This window comes from Rattus norvegicus, chromosome 5 (assembly GCF_036323735.1).
Source record: "Rattus norvegicus strain BN/NHsdMcwi chromosome 5, GRCr8, whole genome shotgun sequence".
Classification (NCBI taxonomy): Eukaryota; Metazoa; Chordata; class Mammalia; order Rodentia; family Muridae; genus Rattus; species Rattus norvegicus.
This window is the reverse complement of record NC_086023.1, coordinates 132,259,098-132,280,838: the sequence shown is the minus strand read 5'-3', so window position 1 is coordinate 132,280,838 and position 21,741 is coordinate 132,259,098. Positions and strand designations below refer to the sequence as shown.

Here is a 21,741-nt window from a genome sequence, read left to right as displayed (position 1 = left end):
CATTCCTCATGTGTTCATATGTTCCATAGACTCACAAGACAGGTTCTGAGAAAGTGATGTTTATTTTAAAGTCTTCCCAATTTTCATAGTTCATATATATAGACTATTTCCTATATAATATCTTAACCCTCCCATCATAATATTGATAATCATGCTTGACCTGAATATTTTATCATGGATAACATGCACTCTTATTTCTTCAAATTTAAATATTTTTGACAATGTTTCTCAAGTATCATTCCAACACTGGAGTCCTTAGCAAAGTTCTAATTTGTTTCCTCTATTCAAATATTGGAATTTTAAGTTAACATCAACTTATCTGGCTCTACAACTCTTTTTATTTCAAATCTGGAACTATTGTTATTATTAGAACACTTGCCTATTTATTTTACTTCATTCTTCAGAACAATGGAAAAATTCTTGCTAGATATCAAGAAAATACCCTTCCTTTTATGTTATATCATCTTCATTAAAGACATGTGAATGATTACAATGGTTTCCTTTGATCTTCTGTGTTATTATTTGCTGGCAGATATTGCAAAAGATAATGAGCCAAGCATTTGAAGTGCATCTCTATTCTTACTAAAACTGTAAATATTCACAAATGTGGAATTTCCCCTGATGATATTTGAAAAAAAAATCCACATTCAGAACATCCTTCTGAAATAATGCCCTATTCTGAGATATCTCAACATTCCTTACATGATTCAAATCATCACACAGCATGCAACTGACACTGAGAAAAGAGGCTCTTTGTTTCATATCACATAGCAAAAGGTATAGACATCGTGTTTGTCTTCAGATCAGACTCACATTGCCTATTGTTAAAAGTAGATAATAATTCCTCTACAAACAGTTCTCTGTAAAGAAAAGAATATTTAATGACCTTACCAGGGCACCCAAGAGAAGCCAATGATTCCATAAAATTTGACTTTGGTGAGCCAAAGAGTGTATTTGTTAGTGTTAACATGATTGTGGGTATGAGGTTACTGACTTGAACCTAGATAATTAAAAATTAGAAAGCTATATTTTTAATATTTCTCTTCTGCATGGATATTGATACACACAAGTTACATCCTACAGCTCCTTCAAGAACTTGAATGGAAACCATCAATTTTAAAGTGGTTTCAACTTGATTAGTAAAAAGGCAACCACATCTTTTTAAAAGAGCACTGTAAGAAACTCCACAAGCAAAGGCAGAATATATCAGAAGAAAAAATGGGTAAAGTCTTTCAGAAACATTCATTCCTAACTTCTTAGATGATAAGAATACTGCATCCATTCCATGACATCTAGAACAAGCAGATGGGCTCTTGTGCGAGACCTATGGCAAAAGTATACATGAGTTTGCAGTTTTTATTTTTTGACATATACACATCACATATAGTGATGAATTTTCTTCAGATAATTTCATGAAGATATATCACCAAAATTTACAATTCATTCCCTTCCTCCCCCAAATCACTTCTCTCCCTGTCTGTTGGATTTCCTTTACTTCTCAGACAATATTATTTTTACATTAATTACATTACATTATATATTATATAAGTTATTATATAAATTAACTAGTATCTATGTAAACTCTCCAAAATACAAAGTAAAAAATTATATTTTTAGTTCTTTGTTTTATCAGTTAAACTATTAATTTTCTACTCCATTCGACTTATGCCCATAAAATGACAATTCTATTGTTTATTGCTGAATTAAAATTCACTATGCATGCAAAACACATTCTCATGTACACGATTCTTCTTATCTGTACACACACATCAAATACTCTCCCATGCATGGTCACTTTGAATTGAGGTATATTAATCTTTCAAAGCTAGGATAATGGAATGGTTTGTATTTCCTTAAAAATTTTCTCTGAAGTATCTAGGACAGAATCAGCTAATAATATATCATCCATGTAATAAGACCTAATGAATTGAGAAAATTATCTACAAATTATTTTCAATGGTTATTGCACAAAATATTGACTATTTAACAATTCTAGTAGAAGAACATTCTCCGATATCTTTTTACAGGTTAAACATCACTCTAAGTAGGTAAAATAAAGCAATTCTTTATATTGCTCACCAAAAGGGATAGTAAAAGAGCAGTCTTTAAATCGATTACTATCCCTTAATTAGATAATAAAGAAGGCAAAGGAATTCCATGGTTGCAATGAATACATTCATTGAGTTACTCTAACCTCATCTCTAAAATCTATTAACATTCTCAATTTTCCCTAATAGTCTGTCATAACAAATGCATGGGATTTCAAGTGCTGGTAGACTCCTCTATATATTTGGCCTCTAGTTCTCTTGTAACTTACAGTCAAGCTCCTATCATATTTGTGTGTCCAAGTGCCATTGATCTGTCCATACAGGCCTGTGAGGTAATTATTTTTATGATAGGGTTCTTGGCATTTCAGCCATGGCTTTTCCTTTAATTTTGGATATGCAGTTCCTTTTATTTTCTATGTCCAGATAATTGGCAAAGCCTCAGGTTGTTTTTGATGACATATATTAATATCTTTCATTGGAGCATCCAACATTTATTCCTAAATTTCAGCAAGAGCTATCTCTTGGAACATAGGTGTGTTAACCTGTTTAAGCCACTGCTTTAAAAGATTCCTTCCGCATATATTTATGCATAGTTCATTGAAAGAAGGCCTTAACTTTGACTTTTGTCTTTCTGTTTCAACACAAATTTATTCATTGCCAATGTTATTTTTTAAATATGTTATTTATTTTTGTACTCAGATTTTATTCCCTACCAGTTCCTCCATCTGACTACTCCATAGCCCATACTGCCCTTCCCCCAACCCTCACCCTGGCCATCTCCAGGAGTATGTCCCAATCCCACCCACTCAGCAAGACCTCTAAACTTTCTGGGGTCTATAGTCTCTTGAGGGTTAGGCAAATCTTCTCTGACTGAACCCAGACTCAGGAGTCCACTACTGTATATGTATTGGGGGCCTCAGCTCAGCTGGTATATGCTGCCTGGTTGGTGATCTAGTGTTTCAAAGATCTCAAGGATCCAGGTTAATTAGATTGCTGGTCCTCCTACAGAGTTGACCTCCTCAACCTCCTCCAGCTTTCCCCTAATTTAACCAGAGAAGTCAGCAGCTTCTGGTCATTGGTTGGGTACAAATATCTACTTCTGACTCTTTCAGCTGCTTGTTGTGTCTTTTGGAGGGCAGTCATGATAGTCATGATAGGTCCCTTTTTTGAGCATCCCATAGCTTCAGTAATGGTACCAGGTCTTGGGGCCTCCCCTTGAGCTGGATCCCCCTTTGTGCCTGTCGCTCTACCTACTTTTCCTCAGAATCTTCTCTATTCCATTCCTGCACTTCTTTTAGACCAGAAGAATTATGGGTCAGACCTTTGACTATGGATTAGCAGTTTCATCCCTCACTTGATGCCCTGTCTTTCTGTTGGAGGTGGGCTCAAAAATTTCCCTCTTCCCGCTGAAGGGCATTTCATCTACCCCTGACCCCCAACTTGGGGCCTGACAGTCTCTCACTTTCCAGGTCTCTGGTACATTCTGGAGGGGCCTCCCCACCTCCGTCCTCCCAAGGTCGCCTGTTTCCATTCTTTCTGCTGACCCTAAGGACTTCAATCCTTTCCATCCAACCAATACCAGATAATGTTCCCATCTCCTCAACCCCCATTTGTTTTCCCTCCCATGTCCCTCACTCCCTCCCCCCTTGTGTTTGCTTTCTTATCTCACCCAAGGGGAACTAAGACGTCATCACTTGGGCCCTTCAAATTGTTGACCTTTGTGAGTTCTGTGGACTGTATCTTGGGTATTCTGCACTTGTTTCTTTTCTTTTTTATTGGCTAATACCCACTTATAAGTGAGAACATACCATACATGTCCATTTGGTTCTGTGTTATCCCACTCAGGATGATATTTTCTAGTTCCAACCACTTGCCTGAAAAACTGTCCTCATTCTTAATAGTTGAGTAGTATTCCATTGTGTATATAAATCACATTTTCTGTATCCATTCTTTTGTCATTGGACATCCAGGATGTGTCCAGTTTCTGGCTATTACAAATAAAGCAGCTATGAACACAGTGGAATACATGCCTTCATGGTATAGTGGGGCATGTTTTGGGTATATTCCCAAGAGTTGAATTGCTGGGACTTTATGTAGGTCTATTTCCAATTTTCTGAGGAACCTCCAAATTGAATATCAAAGTGCTTGTACCATTTTACAATCCCAGCAGCAATGGAGAAGTGTTTCACTTTCTCCACATCATCACCAACATGTGTTGTCATCTAAGGTTTTGATCTTAACCATTTTGACTAGTGTAAGGTAGAATCCCATGGTCATTTTGATTTGCATTTCTCTGATAAAACTTTGAACATTTTAGTTGGTTCTCAGCCATTTGTGATTCCTCTGTCGTGAATTCTCAGTTTAGTCCTATACCCACTTTTTATTGGGTTTTTTGGTGGTTTAGCTTCTTGAATTTTTTGTATATTTTGGATAATAGCCCTTATTGGGTGTTGGGTTAGTGAAGACTTTTTTCCCAATATGTAGGTCTGATTGACTATCTACGTCCTTTGTCTTTCAGAAGCTTTCCAGTTTCATGAGTTCCAACTTATCAATTCTTGATCTTAGAGCCTGAGCCATTGGAGTTCTGTTTAAATAATTTCCCCCTGTGCCAATGAGTTCAAGGCTTTTTTCAACTTTCTTTTCTATTACATTCATTGTATCTGTTTCGTATATTGAGGTCCTTGATACACTTGGATTTGAGCTTTGTTCACGGTAACAAATATGAGTCCATTTTCATTTTTTAACATAAGATAGTCAGTTACACCAGCACCATTTATTTAATATGCTTTCTTTTTCCACTGTATATTTTTGAGATCTTTGTCAAGGATCAAGTGTTCATAAGTGTGTGGTTTTATTTTTGGATCTTCAACTCTATTCCATTGATCAACCTGTCTGTCTCTGTACCAATACCATGCAGTTTTTATCATTATTGCTCTGCAATAGAGCTTGAGGTTAAGGATAGTGATTTCTCCAACTGTTCTTTTCTTGCTAGGAATTGTTTTCATTATTCTGTTTTTTTGTTGTTGTAATTGTTGTTGGCTTTTCTAGATTATTTGTGATAAAGTTTCACTTTCTATGCACTGGTATAAATTATGTATTTATTACTTATTTTTTAAATTGTTGTGGATATTTTATGTATTTACATTTCAAGTGTTTTACCCTTTCACCCTCTTTCCGTACTCTGTTACCCTTCCACCTGCTTATATGAGCACGCTCCCTCTCCCACCCATCCACTCCCACCTCAATGCCTGGCATCCCCCTACTTTGGGGAAATGAGCCTACACAGGACCAAGGACTTTTCCTCCTATTGATGCTAGACAATGCCATCCTCTGCTACATATGTGGCTGGAGCCATGGGTCTGGCGGTTTTGTGCTTGGGAGCTCTGGTGTGGTCTGGTGGGTTAATATTACTGTTCTTCCTATGGTGTTGCAAACCCCTTAAGCTCCTTCAGTCCTTTCTCTAACTCGTGCATTGTGTGTTAGATATGTTCCCTTGGAACTTAGAATGTTCCCTATTAAAGGAATTCCAAGATTTTTATAAAATCATAGTTACATAAGCTCCTATTTCCACCAAGCCTTCCATTTCAATATATTTTAGTTGCAATTTTAATTTTGTCCTCTGAACGGTTTAACGGCTAAAAATTAAAACATTTTCCTGTATTTCCAAACATTCCTGTTCTTTCTCCTAGAGCATGTTGTCCTAGATTTAGTGATAGAGTATCATCTGGGCAATCCTAATTACTGCATTAGATTGTATCTATAGTTTCCACAGACCATGGATTTCATTTTTCTTTGAAAAGTTCATTAATCATACCTGAATTCTCAGGGGAACATGAGCATTCAATGGTAGCAAAAATTTGGTGGAACAGCAACGTTTCTGTATATAGGAGCAAAAGACCATAAATTCAATTAGTTCTTTTTATAACATTGAGTTTTGGGGAAATAGTGTAGGATGTTTATCTATTGCCAAGTCTGAAGCAGCACTGCTTCCAGTAACATGCATTAGATTTTCATTACTTCATTGAGGAATTTATCCCTTTTTATTCCTTCCTGGCTGTAAAGAGGCAATGTCTTGTTCTTTTTTACTGTTTAGTCTACATCTAAGTCCCCATTTCATTTTCCGATGGCCGGTAAACATATTGGGTATCTCTTTTGTTCCCGTATTCCTTGTGCCAATGGTAACCTTTGCATTATCAAATGAACACACCTGGAAGTGTAGCTGTTCTTAATGCTTTAAACTTAGGATACACATTGCCCTTAGAAATGCCTTATTCACAATTGAGTTTCAAATGACCAAATTTCTCACAATAAAAACACCAGGCATTTTGAGAATGGAGATTTATAGTGGCTTTCTCATAATATCTTTGCATATTATGACCATAAAATATCATATCTGACCATATATTGTACAACTAAATTAGTAGACATTTAGGCATTAGAGATTTCTATATATAGAATGACCTTTTATAGTAAAAAGTTACATATTAGAACAAACATCAGTTGTATCTTTCTTGATTCCTCTATAGATGGTGCCTAGGACTTTAATGGTTTAAGAACTTGTTTTTCAGAAGATATTCACCTGCCTTCCACTTGGTTCTCATATGATTTTGTTTACTGCAGAAACCAGTATTACTTTAAAATCTGTGAAGGCTTCTCCAGAGTTTGTATAATCTTTGTAAGTGAGGAAGACCTTTTCCTGACATCTGAACTTCCCTCCCAAGATCTTAAAGCAGCAAAGCAACATTTAATTTCTCTTTTAGCATGGACAAATTGAATCTGAATTTGGATATCAGAGTACTGCTGTTTTAGTAACTGCTCTCTAAGTATCTTCATTCCACTTGCTCTGGTTCATGGTTCAGTGTTTCAGGATTTATCCCTTTGGCATGTTAACTAATGCAAATGCAAACTGCACTGTAGTATGTGTCCTCTGTTGGGGCAATTGGCAAAGCCTAGATTTGTTTTCTATGACATCTAGCAATATCTTCCCCAGAAGCATCCACCATTTTACCCTAAGTTTCATCATGGGCTGTCTCAGATTACAGGAATGCTATATATTTTAAATGGTCATTCTAAGTTCCAAGATTCCTTTACAATCATAGTTACATAAGTTCCTACTTCCACCAAGCTTCCTATTTCAATACCTTTTACTTGCAATTTTTATTTAATTTGGGCAATTTTATTTTAAGTGCTAAAACTTAACACATTTTCCTGTACTTTTAAAGACTCCTGTTCTGTCTCCAGGAGCAAATTTGCAGTAGATTTAGGGATACAGTAGCAGCTTGGCAATTCTAAGAACTGCATTACATGTATCTATATTTTTAACAGATCATGGATTTAATTTCTTATTTTAAATCTTAATTGATCATACCTGGATTCCCACAGTTTTGAGCAACTCCACAGTCTTGATGAATCAATAAAGCTATTTCCTCCAGAAACTCTAATGAGCCTGTGGGTAAAAGAGCATAAATTCAATTAGTTATTTTTATATCCTTGAGTTTTGGGGTGATACAGTAAGATGGTTATCTATTGCCAGTCTACAGCATCTCTGTCTGCAGTAGCATACATTTTATTTTCATGACTTTATTGCAGGATTTCTGCCTACTTATTTTTTCCTGACAGACAAGAGCCAAATGGCCTATACTTTTAATTGTGTAGTCTCCAGTTTGGTACCGATTTCATTGACTGATGGCAAGAAAAGACCTTTCTGATTTATACCTATTACAACCATTGCCCTTAGAGATTCATTGTTTGCAAATGTGTTGCAAATGACCAAATTTCCCACAATAAAAATATCAGGCATTTTTAGACTGTAAAACTTTACTGACTTATTCATATTATCTTTGCCTATGACCATGTTTCCTGCAACTCAGTCCCTAGGCATTTTGACATGAAAAATATCTAAGTTTAAAATGACCTGGTATATTAGAATGATACAAATTAAAACCAGTATCAGATTTAGCCCTCTCAATTCCTCCATAGGTGGTGCCTGGACCTTTCATGGTCTATAAACTTGTTTTTCATAAAATATTCACAATTTAGAAAACCAAGTTCCCTGTCAAAAACCTTCCTTCCATCTGGTTCTCACATGATTTTTTTCACTACTGAGATCAATATTAATTTAAAATCAGTGAAGTATTCTCAGGAATTTTATAATCTTTTGAAAAGATGTAGAGTTTTTTTCTGGCTCCTTAACTTTTCCCTCAAGACCTTAAAGCTGGAAAGAAACATTGTTCTTTCTATTTTAGTATGATCAAATTGAATCTGACTTGGTTATCAATGTACTGTTATTTATCTAGCAACTGCTTTCTGAGTTTTTCATCCACTTGCTCTACTACATGTTTCAACATAACTGGCTTAGTCTTTGCCATATTAAAGAGTGCAAAGGCCAACTGGGCTCTAGTACTGTTTCTGTCTATTCTTTCCAATTTAATTCTATTTTGAGTAGCCCAGTTATTTATAATTTGTTTCAATTTAGGGGAGTCTATTGCAGGAAGTTGTGGTCACTTTAAAAAGTCTTAGAACTAGCCTTTCTATAGGATGCCAACCTATGTCATTATAACTTTGTTCCTTACCATCAACAGGCCTGTTATACAACTACTATACAACTGATGGTGTCTTTGTAACCCCAGGATGATCCACTTCTTACTCTTCTGGCATGGTTGGTGGGAGTTTAACCTTTTATTTTGATACAGGCTGTTTTATCAGATTTTCCTCCTCTATTTTCAGTATCTCCAAGCCACCACATATAGTACTGTTTCTTTTCCCATTTTCTTTTGTGGGAAACTCCTGTAAGCTAGCCACTTCACTGAGGTGGAGAATTTTTGCTCATCTCTTTTGGGATGTTTCTCACATCCCAAGTGATTCCAATAACAAGAAAAATCACTCAAGTTCTATAGGAAATTCTGACATACTTTCAGAAAAGAAGGAGCAGAGTAACCCCATTTCTTTTCCCATTTCAGCCATCTTTTACTTCTCAGATCCCTTTATTTTTCCAACTGCTCAGGTATTCTTCTATAGCATTTGATATCAAATTTCTCATTCTGCCTAAGTTCATATTTGGATCTTTGCTCCTTTGTGGGTTCTTCTTTCTAACAACCTCTCTCATTTTCAAGACCCTACTTGTAGCTAGTCTTTTTTTTCCTTTGTGTGATACTTTCTTTCAATTGCTGCCATCAGTCTACCATCATTTCAACCTAATTCAAGATAATAATTCAAGATACTAGTAAAATTTTTAAAATGGAGAGAGTAAAGAACAGAGAACTCTGAATTGAATCTCTTTTAGTCTAGATTCTTCTTTAAGCAGGAATATTAATTATCTGCAACCAAACCCCGAACAACCAATAGCAGACAACCAAAACTAGCACTCACAGCCCTAGAATTTATATGCTTTCTAAAAAGTCCCCAAAACTGTAAATGTGACACATTTACAGAATCTATTTACAGTTGAAAAAATCACTCCCTTGCTAGAGCATGGAGCAAATCATAGTCAACTACTGCTCTCTTTGTGAAACAAGTCAACATTCCACCACTAGAGATAAAATGAAATAATGTTTCATTAAAATGAAATAATGTTTCATTAAAACGAAATAATGTTTTACCACTAGAGATAAAATGGAATAATGTTCCATGTTTGTTAAAGAAAGTAAAATTTCAAATTCTCAGTACACAGTATTAAACTTACAGACAAGTTTCATGAAATATCATTTTAACAGATTTTATTGATTTTATAGACAATAGAAAATAGACAATAAAAATATCAATATTTGCAGATGATATGATAGTATTTTTCAGTGATCCCAAAAGTTCCACCAGAGAACTACTAAACCTGATAAACACCTTCAGCAATGTGGCTGGGTATAAAATTTACTCAAATAAATCAGTAGCCTTCCTCTACACAAAAGAGAAACCAGCTGAAAAAGAAATTATGGAAACAACACCCTTCATAATAGTCCCATATAATATTAAATACCTCGGTGTGACTTTAACCAAACAAGTGAAAGATATGTATAATAAGAACTTCAAGCCTCTGAAGAAAGAAACTGAAAAGATCTCAGAAGATGGAAAGATATCCCATGCTCATGCCAGGGCTATCCCATGCCAGGATTAATATAGTAAAAATGGCCATTTTACCAAAAGCGATCTACTGATTCAATGCAATCTCCATCAAAATCCCAATCCAATTCTTCATAGAGTTAGACAGAACAATTTAGAAATTCATCTGGAATAACAAAAACCCAAGATAGTTAAAACTATCCTCAACAATAAAAGGACTTCCGGGGGAACCACTATCCCTGAACTCAAGCAGTTACAGAGTTACAGAGTTACAGAGTTACAGCAGTTACAGAGTTACTCAAGCAGTTACAGAGCAATAGTGATAAAAACTGTATGGTATTGGTACAGAGGCAGGCAGATAGACCAGTGGAATAGAATTGAAGACCCAGAAATAGCCTAGTAAGGGCACCAGTGGAAGGGGAAGCCCTTGGTCCTGCCTAGGCTGGACCCCCAGTGAAGGGGATTCTTGCGGGGAGGGCAGTAATGGGAGGAGGATTGGGAGGGGAACAACCATGTAGAATGGGAATGGGAGGGGTTAGCGGGATGTTGGCATGGAAACTGGGAAAGGGAATAACATTTGAAATGTAAATAAGAAATACCCAATTTAATAAAGATGGGGGAAAAAGAAAATAGACAATAGACAATAATGATAATGAGAACCTTGACATTTCTAAGTTATGGGTGCTTCCTGATTATTTTCCTTTGCTTAATAAGAGTTAGTTTCTCTATGACATTGAGCATACGCTCTAATTTCCTTTTTGCTCCTAGCAGTGACTTTTTGATCATTTTTAGTTCCATATTTTGGCTTGCAGGAAACACCCCAACTGTTGTTTTCATGGTTGCTTTTGCAAATTTATAAAACACTTGCACTATGATTTAGCCTTATATCAGAAGCCATCTAAGAAAGGCAAGCAAGTATGTTTTCTTGAGATAGCCCACCACTTTCCATGACTGTGATGGGTCTCCTCTGAGATGCCAGATTCCCTAAAACTCCATCCCAATATTGCTACTTGCTACTGATATACCTTTCCTGCCACGATTACATATCTCAATTCTTCCTGGTTCTCAACCCTCCCTATTGGGTAGAATTCCTGCAGACTCAATATGTAGATGTACTTAGATGCAATAATGCATCAAGTTTCAATTCATAATCCCCTACAATGTTCTTACAGTACTCCTACATTGATAGTAGCGATCTCAAACCTCCTATAGAATAAAAGCTGCAGATAGAGTTCTGCCCATCTTCATGTGTCTCATGCTAATTGCACTAGCAAAAGAAAGCAGTCTTGGAATGAAAAAGGATCAAGGGTAACATTCTGTGTAGATTAGAAATGAGGCCACTATTTAGTCACCAAATGTCCTAAACTAGCAATGGGCAGTTAGTTTATTTTATGCACAAGGACAGAAAATAAATGATGAAATATTTTATCTGTGCTGGATTTAAAAAGGAAAGACACAGGCAGATGATTTTTCTCTTGACAAAGCCATACTAACTTATTACATAAAAATACTGCTTTAAACTCTTAATTGATTTATAGGGCTAGAAAACAGTTAATGAAAGTTGTCAGGTAGTAGTCTGAACGGAAAGACAGGTACACAATTCATTTGCAAATCCTTAAGCCTTGTAGAAATGTGAAATGAACTATTTCTTGAAACTTACTATGAATTCATTAAATATAGAAATATTTTTGAAACTATGTTATTTATTATTACAATTAGATATAAAAAGAAAAGTAACAATAAATTTATGATGTAGCCTTATCCCTCTCACTAAGAATTCATCTATCTATGTGTGTCTCTCTTTCATCCAGAGTTCAGGTATCTAAGTGTCTCTTTCTTTCTTTCTCTCTTTCTTTTCTTTCTCTCTTTCTTTCTTTCTTCCTTTCTTTCTTTCTTTCTTTTCTATTTTATTGGCTTTTGAATTGTTAATGAAATCTGAGCATCTAACCTGCCCAATGATATTCCCAGAGTCAAAGAAAAAAGAAGATAAGTGAGTTAAGTTTCTTTTCTGATCTGTATGCCTACCTTGTCCCTGTGGATATGGAACTTACAAGCAACAATGCTTCTTCACTTTTAGCTCTACTTTTAATGCTTACAAAAACCAACACACTCCTACACTCTGCAAATACCAGCCAAAACACACACAGATACGCACAGATACACACAGACACACAGACACACACATACAGATACAAACACAGGAAACTGCTAGAACAAATGGCCAACTATTGAGATAGAGCAGGCTCCTCCCCCTTCACTTAGGTGAAAAGAGCCCCCACCAGCAAAACACAATAGCAGAGATCTTAGTGCTGAGAATTAAAAAAGAAAACACATCTAATCCTTTAACTCCAAAATGCTCATGACTTTTGCTTAATTGTATGTTCTTCTCCCTAACCAGAACTCCTAAAGCAATGTTTATGCCCTTTAATCCAAAAATTTAATATGTCTTTATTTAAATATTCATTTTTCTGTCTAACAGGAGCCTGTGAAACAATGTTCATGTTTCTTAACCTAAAATTGTTCTAAAAATTTCAATTTATATAAAATTTCTTTTAAGCTACAAAAATTAAACTAACAGATCCAACTCACAAAGTTAATAAGCATTATTTAATTCTTAACTAATAAAATAATTCTATCTACTTTAACTCATTTCTTTTTATAGACAAGCTATTTCTGCCTTCCCAGATACATAATTAACATAATATTTTCTTTCTAGGCTATCTAGTACAGATAAATCTCCACCTCTTCCTTCTGATTTCCTTAAAACAACACTGATAGCTCCTCACCTAAAGATTCCTTCCAGGGCTACACTTTGTCAAACACCTTTGCCCTTTTCTAGGGCTATAACAATGAACCACCTATGTGATCCCAATTCAACTATTACAGGCTTCATATATACATAATCTCCCTGTACAGACATCCTGCTCCTGGGTTTCTGTTCCTGTTATGGTTATTCTACAGGTTTAGCTCTACCAAAAATAAAAAGACAGCCCTGCTCCCACAGGCCAGACAGAGACTGACTCACAATTTCCTTGGACCTCTGAGGGTCCAAGAATCTGCCTTTGTCTAGATACTTCATCTGACTTAAGACTTTTGAGAAGCGATGCTGAGACTCGCAGATGGCAGCCTTGAGACCTTCCAGTGACAGATAAACTGTCTTACCAGAGGCTGATGGCTACTAAACTTAGGAAAACTTACATGATAATAAGAAAAAGATTACGTCTATATAGATAAATCAATGTTTGAAATCAATGATAATATCCTCACAAACTCTGTACAATCCCACTCTCAATTTTAGTCAAATGAACAATTAATTGGTTCAATAACCCCTTGTTTTCATAGCCTACACTTCTCATTACCCCTCTGGATTATGATCTAGTTTATTTTAATATTCACTTCCTAGTCTACCCAAAATGTTATTACAAACACCATAAGTAACAGTTTTTCCAATGACACCTGCCCTTTAAAAAAAAGAAAAAGGAGGGGATGAAGGTAAAGTGGAACTGTGTCATCAGACAAATACTGGGAAGGTTCAGCAGATTCAGAAACCCAGTAATTATCATATCTGAGAATAGTAAGCTTTGTATCTATTCTGAACTGGTTCCTGTCCTGCACCTCAACATCCTGTATGAGGAACATGATAAGTAGTCATGTAACATACATTGCAGAGTTCTTCACGCTATTGAAAGATCTAGACCAACTGTGTTAAGTCAATAAATTACCCTTCCAAGACCTTCTTTCCTGAAAAAAGGTAGTTAACAACTGGTCTACCCTGAGTAAGTTGTATACACAATTTTCTATGATACATAAACAGTTTAGAGAAACACAGGCCATCTTTTAATCAAGAAAAAAGTGGCACAGCCTAAGTTTCCCAAAGAAGGCCCCTCTGTGCTTTGGACATTCACCCCTGAGCTAATCTGGATTCCCATTCCCCCTAGCCTAAAATCAGCCCAGACCTGCAGGTCACTGATCCTGACTCCTTGCAGTCCCCATTCTCTTTACCAGGTACCCATGAGAGACCAAGATTTCATGCAAGCCGACATTGGTGAACCAAAGAATTTATATACAGCCACCCAATTAGATAAGATGGATGAAGCAAAGAAGTGCAGGTCGACAGGAACCGGATGTAGATCTCTCCTGAGAGACACAGCCAGAATACAGCAAATACATAGGCGAATGCCAGCAGCAAACCACTGAACTGAGAACGGGACCCCGTTGAAAGAATCAGAGAAAGGACTGGAAATGCTTGAAGGGGCTCGAGACACTATATGAACAACAATGCCAAGCAACCAGAGCTTCCAGGAACTAAGCCACTACCCAAAGATTATACATGGACTGACCCTGGGCTCCAACCTCATAGGTAGCAATGAATAGCCTAGTAAGAGCACCAGTGGAAGGGGAAGCCCTTGGTCCTGCCAAGACTGAATCCCCCAGTGAACGTGATTGTTGGGGGGGAGGGCGGTAATGGGGGGAGGATGGGGAGGGGAACACCAATATAGAAGGGAGGGGGAGGGGTTAGGGGGATGTTTGCCGGGAAACCGGGAAAGGGAATAAAAATCGAAATGTAAATAAGAAATACTCAAGTTAATAAAGATAAAAAAAAGAGTTTATTTGGTATTGCACAAATAATTGTGGTTAAAAGGTTACTGACTTGAGCCTGGATAATTAAAATGTAAATAGCTGTATTGCTGAATATTTCTCTCCAGCATGGGTATTGACATAAACAAGTTACATCTTAAAGCTTCTTCATAAGCTTGAATGAGAATCACCTTTGGTAAAGTGGTTTCAACTTGATTAATGTAAAGGCAACACCAGCTTTTTAAATTTTTATTTTTATTGGATATTTTATATATTTACATTTCAAATGTTATCCTCTTTTCCTTCTCTCTCATCCCTCCCTATCTCCCCTACTTCTATGAAGATGCTCCCACTTCCACCTACCCACTCCCTCCCTCCTCCCCACACTGGCATTTCCCTACACTGGGGAAATGAGCTTTCACAGACCTCCAACCAATGAGTACACATGGAGGAACACTAGCTTTTAAAAACAGCATTGTCAGCAGCTCTACTGGAACAAGCAGAGGATATAGGATGAAAATGGGTAAAGACTTTCAGAAACATTCATTCCCAACTGCTTAGATAATGGGCATACTGCCTCCATTAAGAGACATCTAGAGCAAGTAGATGGGCTCTGATGAGAGAGAATGATTTAAGGAATATACATGAGTTTAAGGTTTTTAATTTTTATTGGCAAACATATATCAAGTATAGTGATAAATTTATTTCAGATATGGAAACAAATCACAGTGATTTGCCAAACCATACCCCTCCTCTGACAAAGTCATCTCTTCCAGTTCTCTTTACCTCCTGATGATATTGTTTTTAAATTAATATCACAAATATATAAAAATTTCCTCCACATCTATGTAAACTTTCCAATCCACAAAGTGAAAGGGTTAGGGTTAGGATCTATAGCTCTGAATTATATCAATTAAAATATTAATTTTCTGTTACATTCACTTTATGCCCTACAAATGACAATTATATTATTTATACCTGAATTAAACCCCATCATACATGTGCACATATTCCCATATATTTTTATCTACTTATAAATTCACAGACATCAAATACTGTCTTGATTTCATTAGCTTTTTAAGAACTTAATCTCAATAACAATGCAAATCATACAGAGCCATCAAATACATTTTGTAGTAGGATGGTATGATGCTTTTGTATTCTAATGTTAATACGGGTTCCTCAAGAAGGGTTGACCCCAGTGAGCAGAGGATATTGTACTCAGTTGGTGCCACATGAACCTTTGCCTCATTTTAACCAGTCAATAATATGCTAGAGCCTGTGAAAGGTTTCCCTGTTCCTGGTTGAGCTGATATTTGAAACCCAGGTTATCCTAAGGGATGGCAGACATTTCACTAAACCCCCAGGAAACAAGGTCCCTGTTATGTAGCTACAGCCCCCCCTGCCTCCCCGCCCCGGCCACCTGTAGATAGCTTTGTGTCCATCAGTCAGGTAGGAGTAGTACTCCAAACCCTTGCACATGTAGATAAGTTATCACAAAGCTCTCAGACCAAGCCAATAGGAAGCACCTACTGTCAGACCCTGACCCATCCCAAAACTGTATATAATAATTCTATCCAGAAGGAATAGAGATGTGCAAGAATTACTCCATCATCTGAGAGTTTCTGTCATGGGAGCTATAATACTGCTGCTTGGGGAAGATATATGCTCTCCCAAAATTACCACCAGAAGCTCCCCTGCACCCCTCACTGGCTTGTCATCCTCCTGATGGCTCAACCCAGCCCAATGTCTTGGCTCAGCAGAGATGGAGGTGGGGCAGCACCAGCAGTGGAGGCAACAGAGGAAATTTCCCCTCTCCCCTATGTCAGGTCATAGATCTCTGTGGGAAGCCTCTAATACACAGGCCCACAGTGGATAGTGTAGAAGAAAGGTGGGAATGAAGGCTTGGGTGTGGAGGGCAGGTAGAGGGAGGAGGAGAGGACAGAAGAAGAGTAGGAGCAAACTGAAATGAACTAGAACCCATGAGAGGAAATGCAAGTAGCAAGTGATCTTGTGGCTTCAAATATGTTAGTGCAGCACTAGATTTGCCCAATCTAGTCATATGGCTTGTAATCAAAATATCTTTTATTAGCTTATTAGGGTTCAAATTTCCTGCAACAAATTGGTTTATCTTACTTCATGGTTAGAACCAAACTAACCTGAGGTAAAAGTCCTCCCTCCCCATATAAACAACTGATTTTATTCTCTAAAGCTGTAGCAAGGTAGAAGTTAAAGAGAGTCTAAGCAGTCTACAAAAAATTAACTGAGAAGCTCCCTCTAAAGCCCCAAGCAACCTTTGGCAACCAGAGGCAGCACTGAACCCCTGAGGTAAGACATACAGTAGTACTAGTCCCACAAGACAGTTCCCTGAGCCTGAGAGAGGAACCAAGGATCCTGGGTACATGGCTACCTGAGATGAAGCCTTCACAGTTGAAGATCAAGAGCAGAAAAAAATGGCAGCTAATTTTCCAAAACATTCTCAGAGGCATAGCAATCTTATGTGGACTTCTTCCTCACCCCTCTGGCCACTGCCAAACCCTCTACCTCGCTGCAGCCAGCCCTCCTATGCTTGCTTTTTTGTATTACCCATGTGTCAACAAGACCAGGGACAGCAAGACCCGCTCTCCTGACTGCTTGCATTATAGGCTGCCTAAGATTAATGCATAGGCTGCCAGCTGCAACCCAAACATAAGACAGAGATGCACAGAAGTCTCAGGTCTTTCTACAATAAGATCTTCTCAGCAAATAAAAATAGATATAGAAAATGTGGTAGATTTACAAAATGGAGTACTGCTCAGCTATTAAAAACAATGCCTTCATGAAATTTACAGGCAAATGGATGGAACTAGAAAATATCATCCTGAGTGAGGTAACTGAGACACAAAAGAACACACATGATATGTACTCACTGCTAAGTGGATATTAGCCCAAAAGTGCAGAATATCCAGGATACAACTCACAGACCACATGAAACTTAATAAGAAGGAAGACCAAAGTATGGATGGTTCAAACCAACTTAGAAGGATGAACAAAATAATCTTAGGAAGTAAAGAGAAGGAGTTAGGAGGAGGAAAAAGCATGGCCAGCATCAGGTATGGGAAGGGACTGGATAGAAGTACATAGGGTCAGGGAAATGAACCAAAATATGAAGCACTAGGGGTAGACAACTGAGGATAGCCACTAGAATGTCCCAGGTACAAGGGAAGTAAGAGGTTCCCAGGACTCAACCAGGATGACATTAACCTAAATACACAACAAAGGGGAGACTGAAGGATGGGGACACCCACCCATCTCAAAATTTAACCCAGAATTCTTCCTTTCTAAAGAAAATGCAGGGACAAAAACTGGGGTAGAGACTGAAGGGAAGGCCATCTAGTGACTGCCCCACCTTGGGATCCATCCCATCTGCAGACAGCAGATCCCAAGACCATTGCTGATGTCAAGGAGTGCTTGCTGACAGGAAGGAGCCTGGTATATCTGTTCCCTAAGAGGCTATGCCAGCACCTGATTAATACAGATGTAGATGCTAACAGCCAACCATTGGACTGAGCCCTGGGACACAAATGGAGGAGTTAGGGGAAGAACTGAAGGAGCTGAAGCAAATTGCAACCTTGATTTAAGAACAACAATGTCAACTAACTGGACTCTCAGAGCTCCCAGGGATTAAACCACCAGTCCAACCAAATAGTGTTCATGGAGGGATCCATGGCTCCAGCTATATATGTAGCATAGGATTGCCTTATCTAGCTTCCATGGGAGGGGCGGCCCTTGCCTCTGCTGTGGCTTGATGACCCAGAGTAGAGACATGCTAGTGTAGTGAGGAGAAAGTGCATGGGTAGGTGGAGGAACACTCACAGATGCAAAGAGTAGGGGAATGGGGTGAAGGGTTTGCAAAGGGGAGACCAGGAAAGGGGACAATATTTGAAATGTACATGAATAAAATAACTAAAAATATTTGGGGCTTGAATTTCTACTTTTCTAATACTTTTAACATGAAGGAGTGATGTAATTTGTGAAAGTCTTTTTCAGCATCTAATGAGATGGCCATGTGATTTTCTTCTTTGAGTTTGTTTATATAGTAGTACATTAATGAATTTTCAGATACTGAACCAACCTTGCATCCCTGGTATGAAGCTGACTTGATCGTGGTGAAGGATGGTTTTAATATGTTCTTGAATTCGGTTTGCTAGAATTTTATTGGGTCTTTTGCATTAACATTCATAAGGAAAATTGTCTGAGATTTATTTTTGTTATTGGGCCTTTGTAGTTTAGGTAGCAGGGTAATTGTGGCTTAATAGAATGAATTAGGTAGTGTTCTTTCTGTTCTGATTTATGGAATAGTTTGAGGCATGTTGGTATTAGCTTTTCTTTTAAGGTATAATAGAATTCTGCACTAAAGCCATCTGACTCTGGGCTTTTTTTAAAGATGGCAGGTTTCTAATGATATCTTCTGTTTCCTTAGTGATATTGGTATATTTATATAGTTTACCTGGTTTTTATTTATTTTTTTTCATTGTATCTGTCTAGAAAATAATACAGCTCATCTATATTATCTAGTTTTGTTGACCATAAGCTTTTGCAGTGGGATATAATAATTTTTTGAATGTTCTGAGTTTCTGTTGATATATCTCCCTTTTCATTTCTGATTTTTGTTAATTTGGATACAGAAAATGTACTTCATTTATACAATGGAATAGTGTTCAACTTTTAAGGCAGAGGAAATCATGAGTTTTACAGGCAAATGGCTGGAGCTAGCTAAATCAGATCCAAAAGAACATGTATGGTATGTGCTCACTAATAAGTGGATGTTAGCCCCAAATGCACAGGATACACAGGATACAATCCACAGAACTAAAGATTAACAAGAGGAAGGGTCCAAGTGAGAATGATTCTATCTCACTTGGGAGGGTAAAGAAAGTGATTGTGGGGGTGGAATGGGGCTGAAGAGAAAGGGAGAGACCTGGGTGGGAGTTGTAAAGGAAAGCTTACAGGGGAATATGATCAGGTAGTAAAGGGGGGCAGGAGTAAAGCCCTGATGGCCAGCAGAATGAATGGAAACAGGCAACCTCTAGAGGTAGGAGGTGGGGGGGGGCTCTAGAAAATACCAGAGACTTGGAAGGTGAGAGACTCTCAGGACTCAAAGGGAGGGACTGTAAATGAAATGCCCAACAGCAGAGATAGGGAACTTGTAGAGTCTACCTAGATTAGAGAGATAGGGCATCAAGTAGAAGGATGGGGTTGCTATCCCACAGTCAAAAACTCTGACCCAAAATTGTTCCTGTCTAAAAGAACTGTAGGGACAAAAATGGAGAAAAGATTTTGGTAAAGGAGATCCATGGATTGGGACAAACTGTGATCCATCTCAAGGGAGGGATCCAAGTCCTGATAATATTATTGATGCTAGGTGTGCTTACAAATAAGAGCCTAGCATGACTGCTTCCCAAGGGGCCCAATAAACAGCTGAATGAGACAGATGCAAATGCTTACACTCAACAAATGAAATTATGCCCGAGACCCCTGTGGTTTAAAAAGAAAAAGACTAGAAGAAATTATGGAGGAGGACAGCCCTATAGGAAGACAAGCAGTCTTAATTAACCTGGACCCTAATATTTCTCAGACACTCAGTCACCAACGAGGCCAGGTCAACTAGCTGGTATGAGGCTCTGAAATATGTAGAGCAGAGGACTGCCTGGTCTGGCATCCATGAGAAAACAAACCTAACACTAGAGTGATTTGAGAACCCAGGGGATTGGGAGAAGTGGCTGGATCAGGTGGAGGGGGAGGTGTGTTATTAAGGGGTATAGACATCCTCTTGGAGATAGAGTGGAGGAGGAACGGGAAGAGGAAATGTTGGAGGGCATAACTGAAGGGGCATAACAACTGGAGTGTAAAAAGAGATTAATAATAATAATAATAATAATAATAATAATAATAATAATTAGATGGAAAGACCTTCCATGCTTATGGATTTGCAGGATTAATTTAGTAAGAATGGCCTTTTTGTCAAAGGCAATCTACAGATTCAATGAAATCCCCATAAAAATTCCAACTCAATTCTTTATAGAGTTCGAAAAGAGAACACATATGCCAGCCCAAGTTATTGTATCCAGAAAAATTTTCAATTAACATAGATGGAGAAACCAGGATATTCCATGACAAAACCAAATTTATGCAATATCTTTCTACAAATCCAGCCATACAAAGGATAATGGATGGAAAACTCAAACACAAGGAGAGAAACTACACCATACAGAGAGCAAGAATATATTTTCCTAGCAATGAAACCAAAAGAGAGACAAACAAACATAATTCCACCTAACAATGAAAATAACAGGAAGCAACAATCATTATTACTTAATATCTCTCAACATCAATGGACTCAATTCTGCAAAAAAAAAAAAAAAAAGACATAGACTAACAGAATGGACACAAAAAGAGGACCAAGCATTTTGCTGCATGGAGGAAACACACCTCACAGACAAAGACAGACACTACCTCAGAGTAAATGGCTAGAAAACAACTTTGCAAGCAAATGGCCCAAAGAAACAAGTTGGAGTTGCCATTCTAATATCAAATAAAATTGACTTTAAACCAAAAGTCATTAAAAAGATAAGGAAAGAAACTTCATATTCATCAAAGAAAAAATCCTCCAAGATAAACTCTCAATTCTAAATACCTATGCTCCAAATACAAGGGCACCTCCATTTATAAAAGAACCCTTACTAAAGCTCAAAGCACACATTGCACCTCACATGATAATAGTAGGAGATTTCAACACCCCACTCTCATCACTGGACAGATCATGGAAAGAGAAATTAAACAGAGATGTAGAGAAATTAACAGAAGTTATCAACCAAATGGATTGAACAGACATTATAGAACATCCCTTCCTAAAACAAAAGGATATACCTTCTTCTCAGCACCTCATGGAATCTTCTACAAAATTGACCATATAATCCGTCACAAAACAGGCCTCAACAGATACAGGAAGATAGAAATTATCCCATGCATCCTATCAGATCACCCCACACTAATACCAGTCATCAATAACAACAATAATGAC

At 37.5% G+C, this 21,741-nt stretch overlaps 1 protein-coding gene across 1 annotated transcript in view; it reads right to left on the bottom strand.

The window, feature by feature from the left end:
* Positions 1-21,741, bottom strand: part of Skint4l1 (selection and upkeep of intraepithelial T cells 4 like 1) — a 185,474-nt gene that overhangs the window by 124,328 nt on the left and 39,405 nt on the right. The window contains exons 7-8 of the mRNA XM_063261325.1: positions 7,417-7,494; positions 5,863-5,925 (exon numbers count right to left, since the gene is read on the bottom strand). Coding sequence (XP_063117395.1) covers positions 5,863-5,925; positions 7,417-7,494 — 141 coding nt within the window. The remainder of the gene's footprint in view (positions 1-5,862; positions 5,926-7,416; positions 7,495-21,741) is intronic.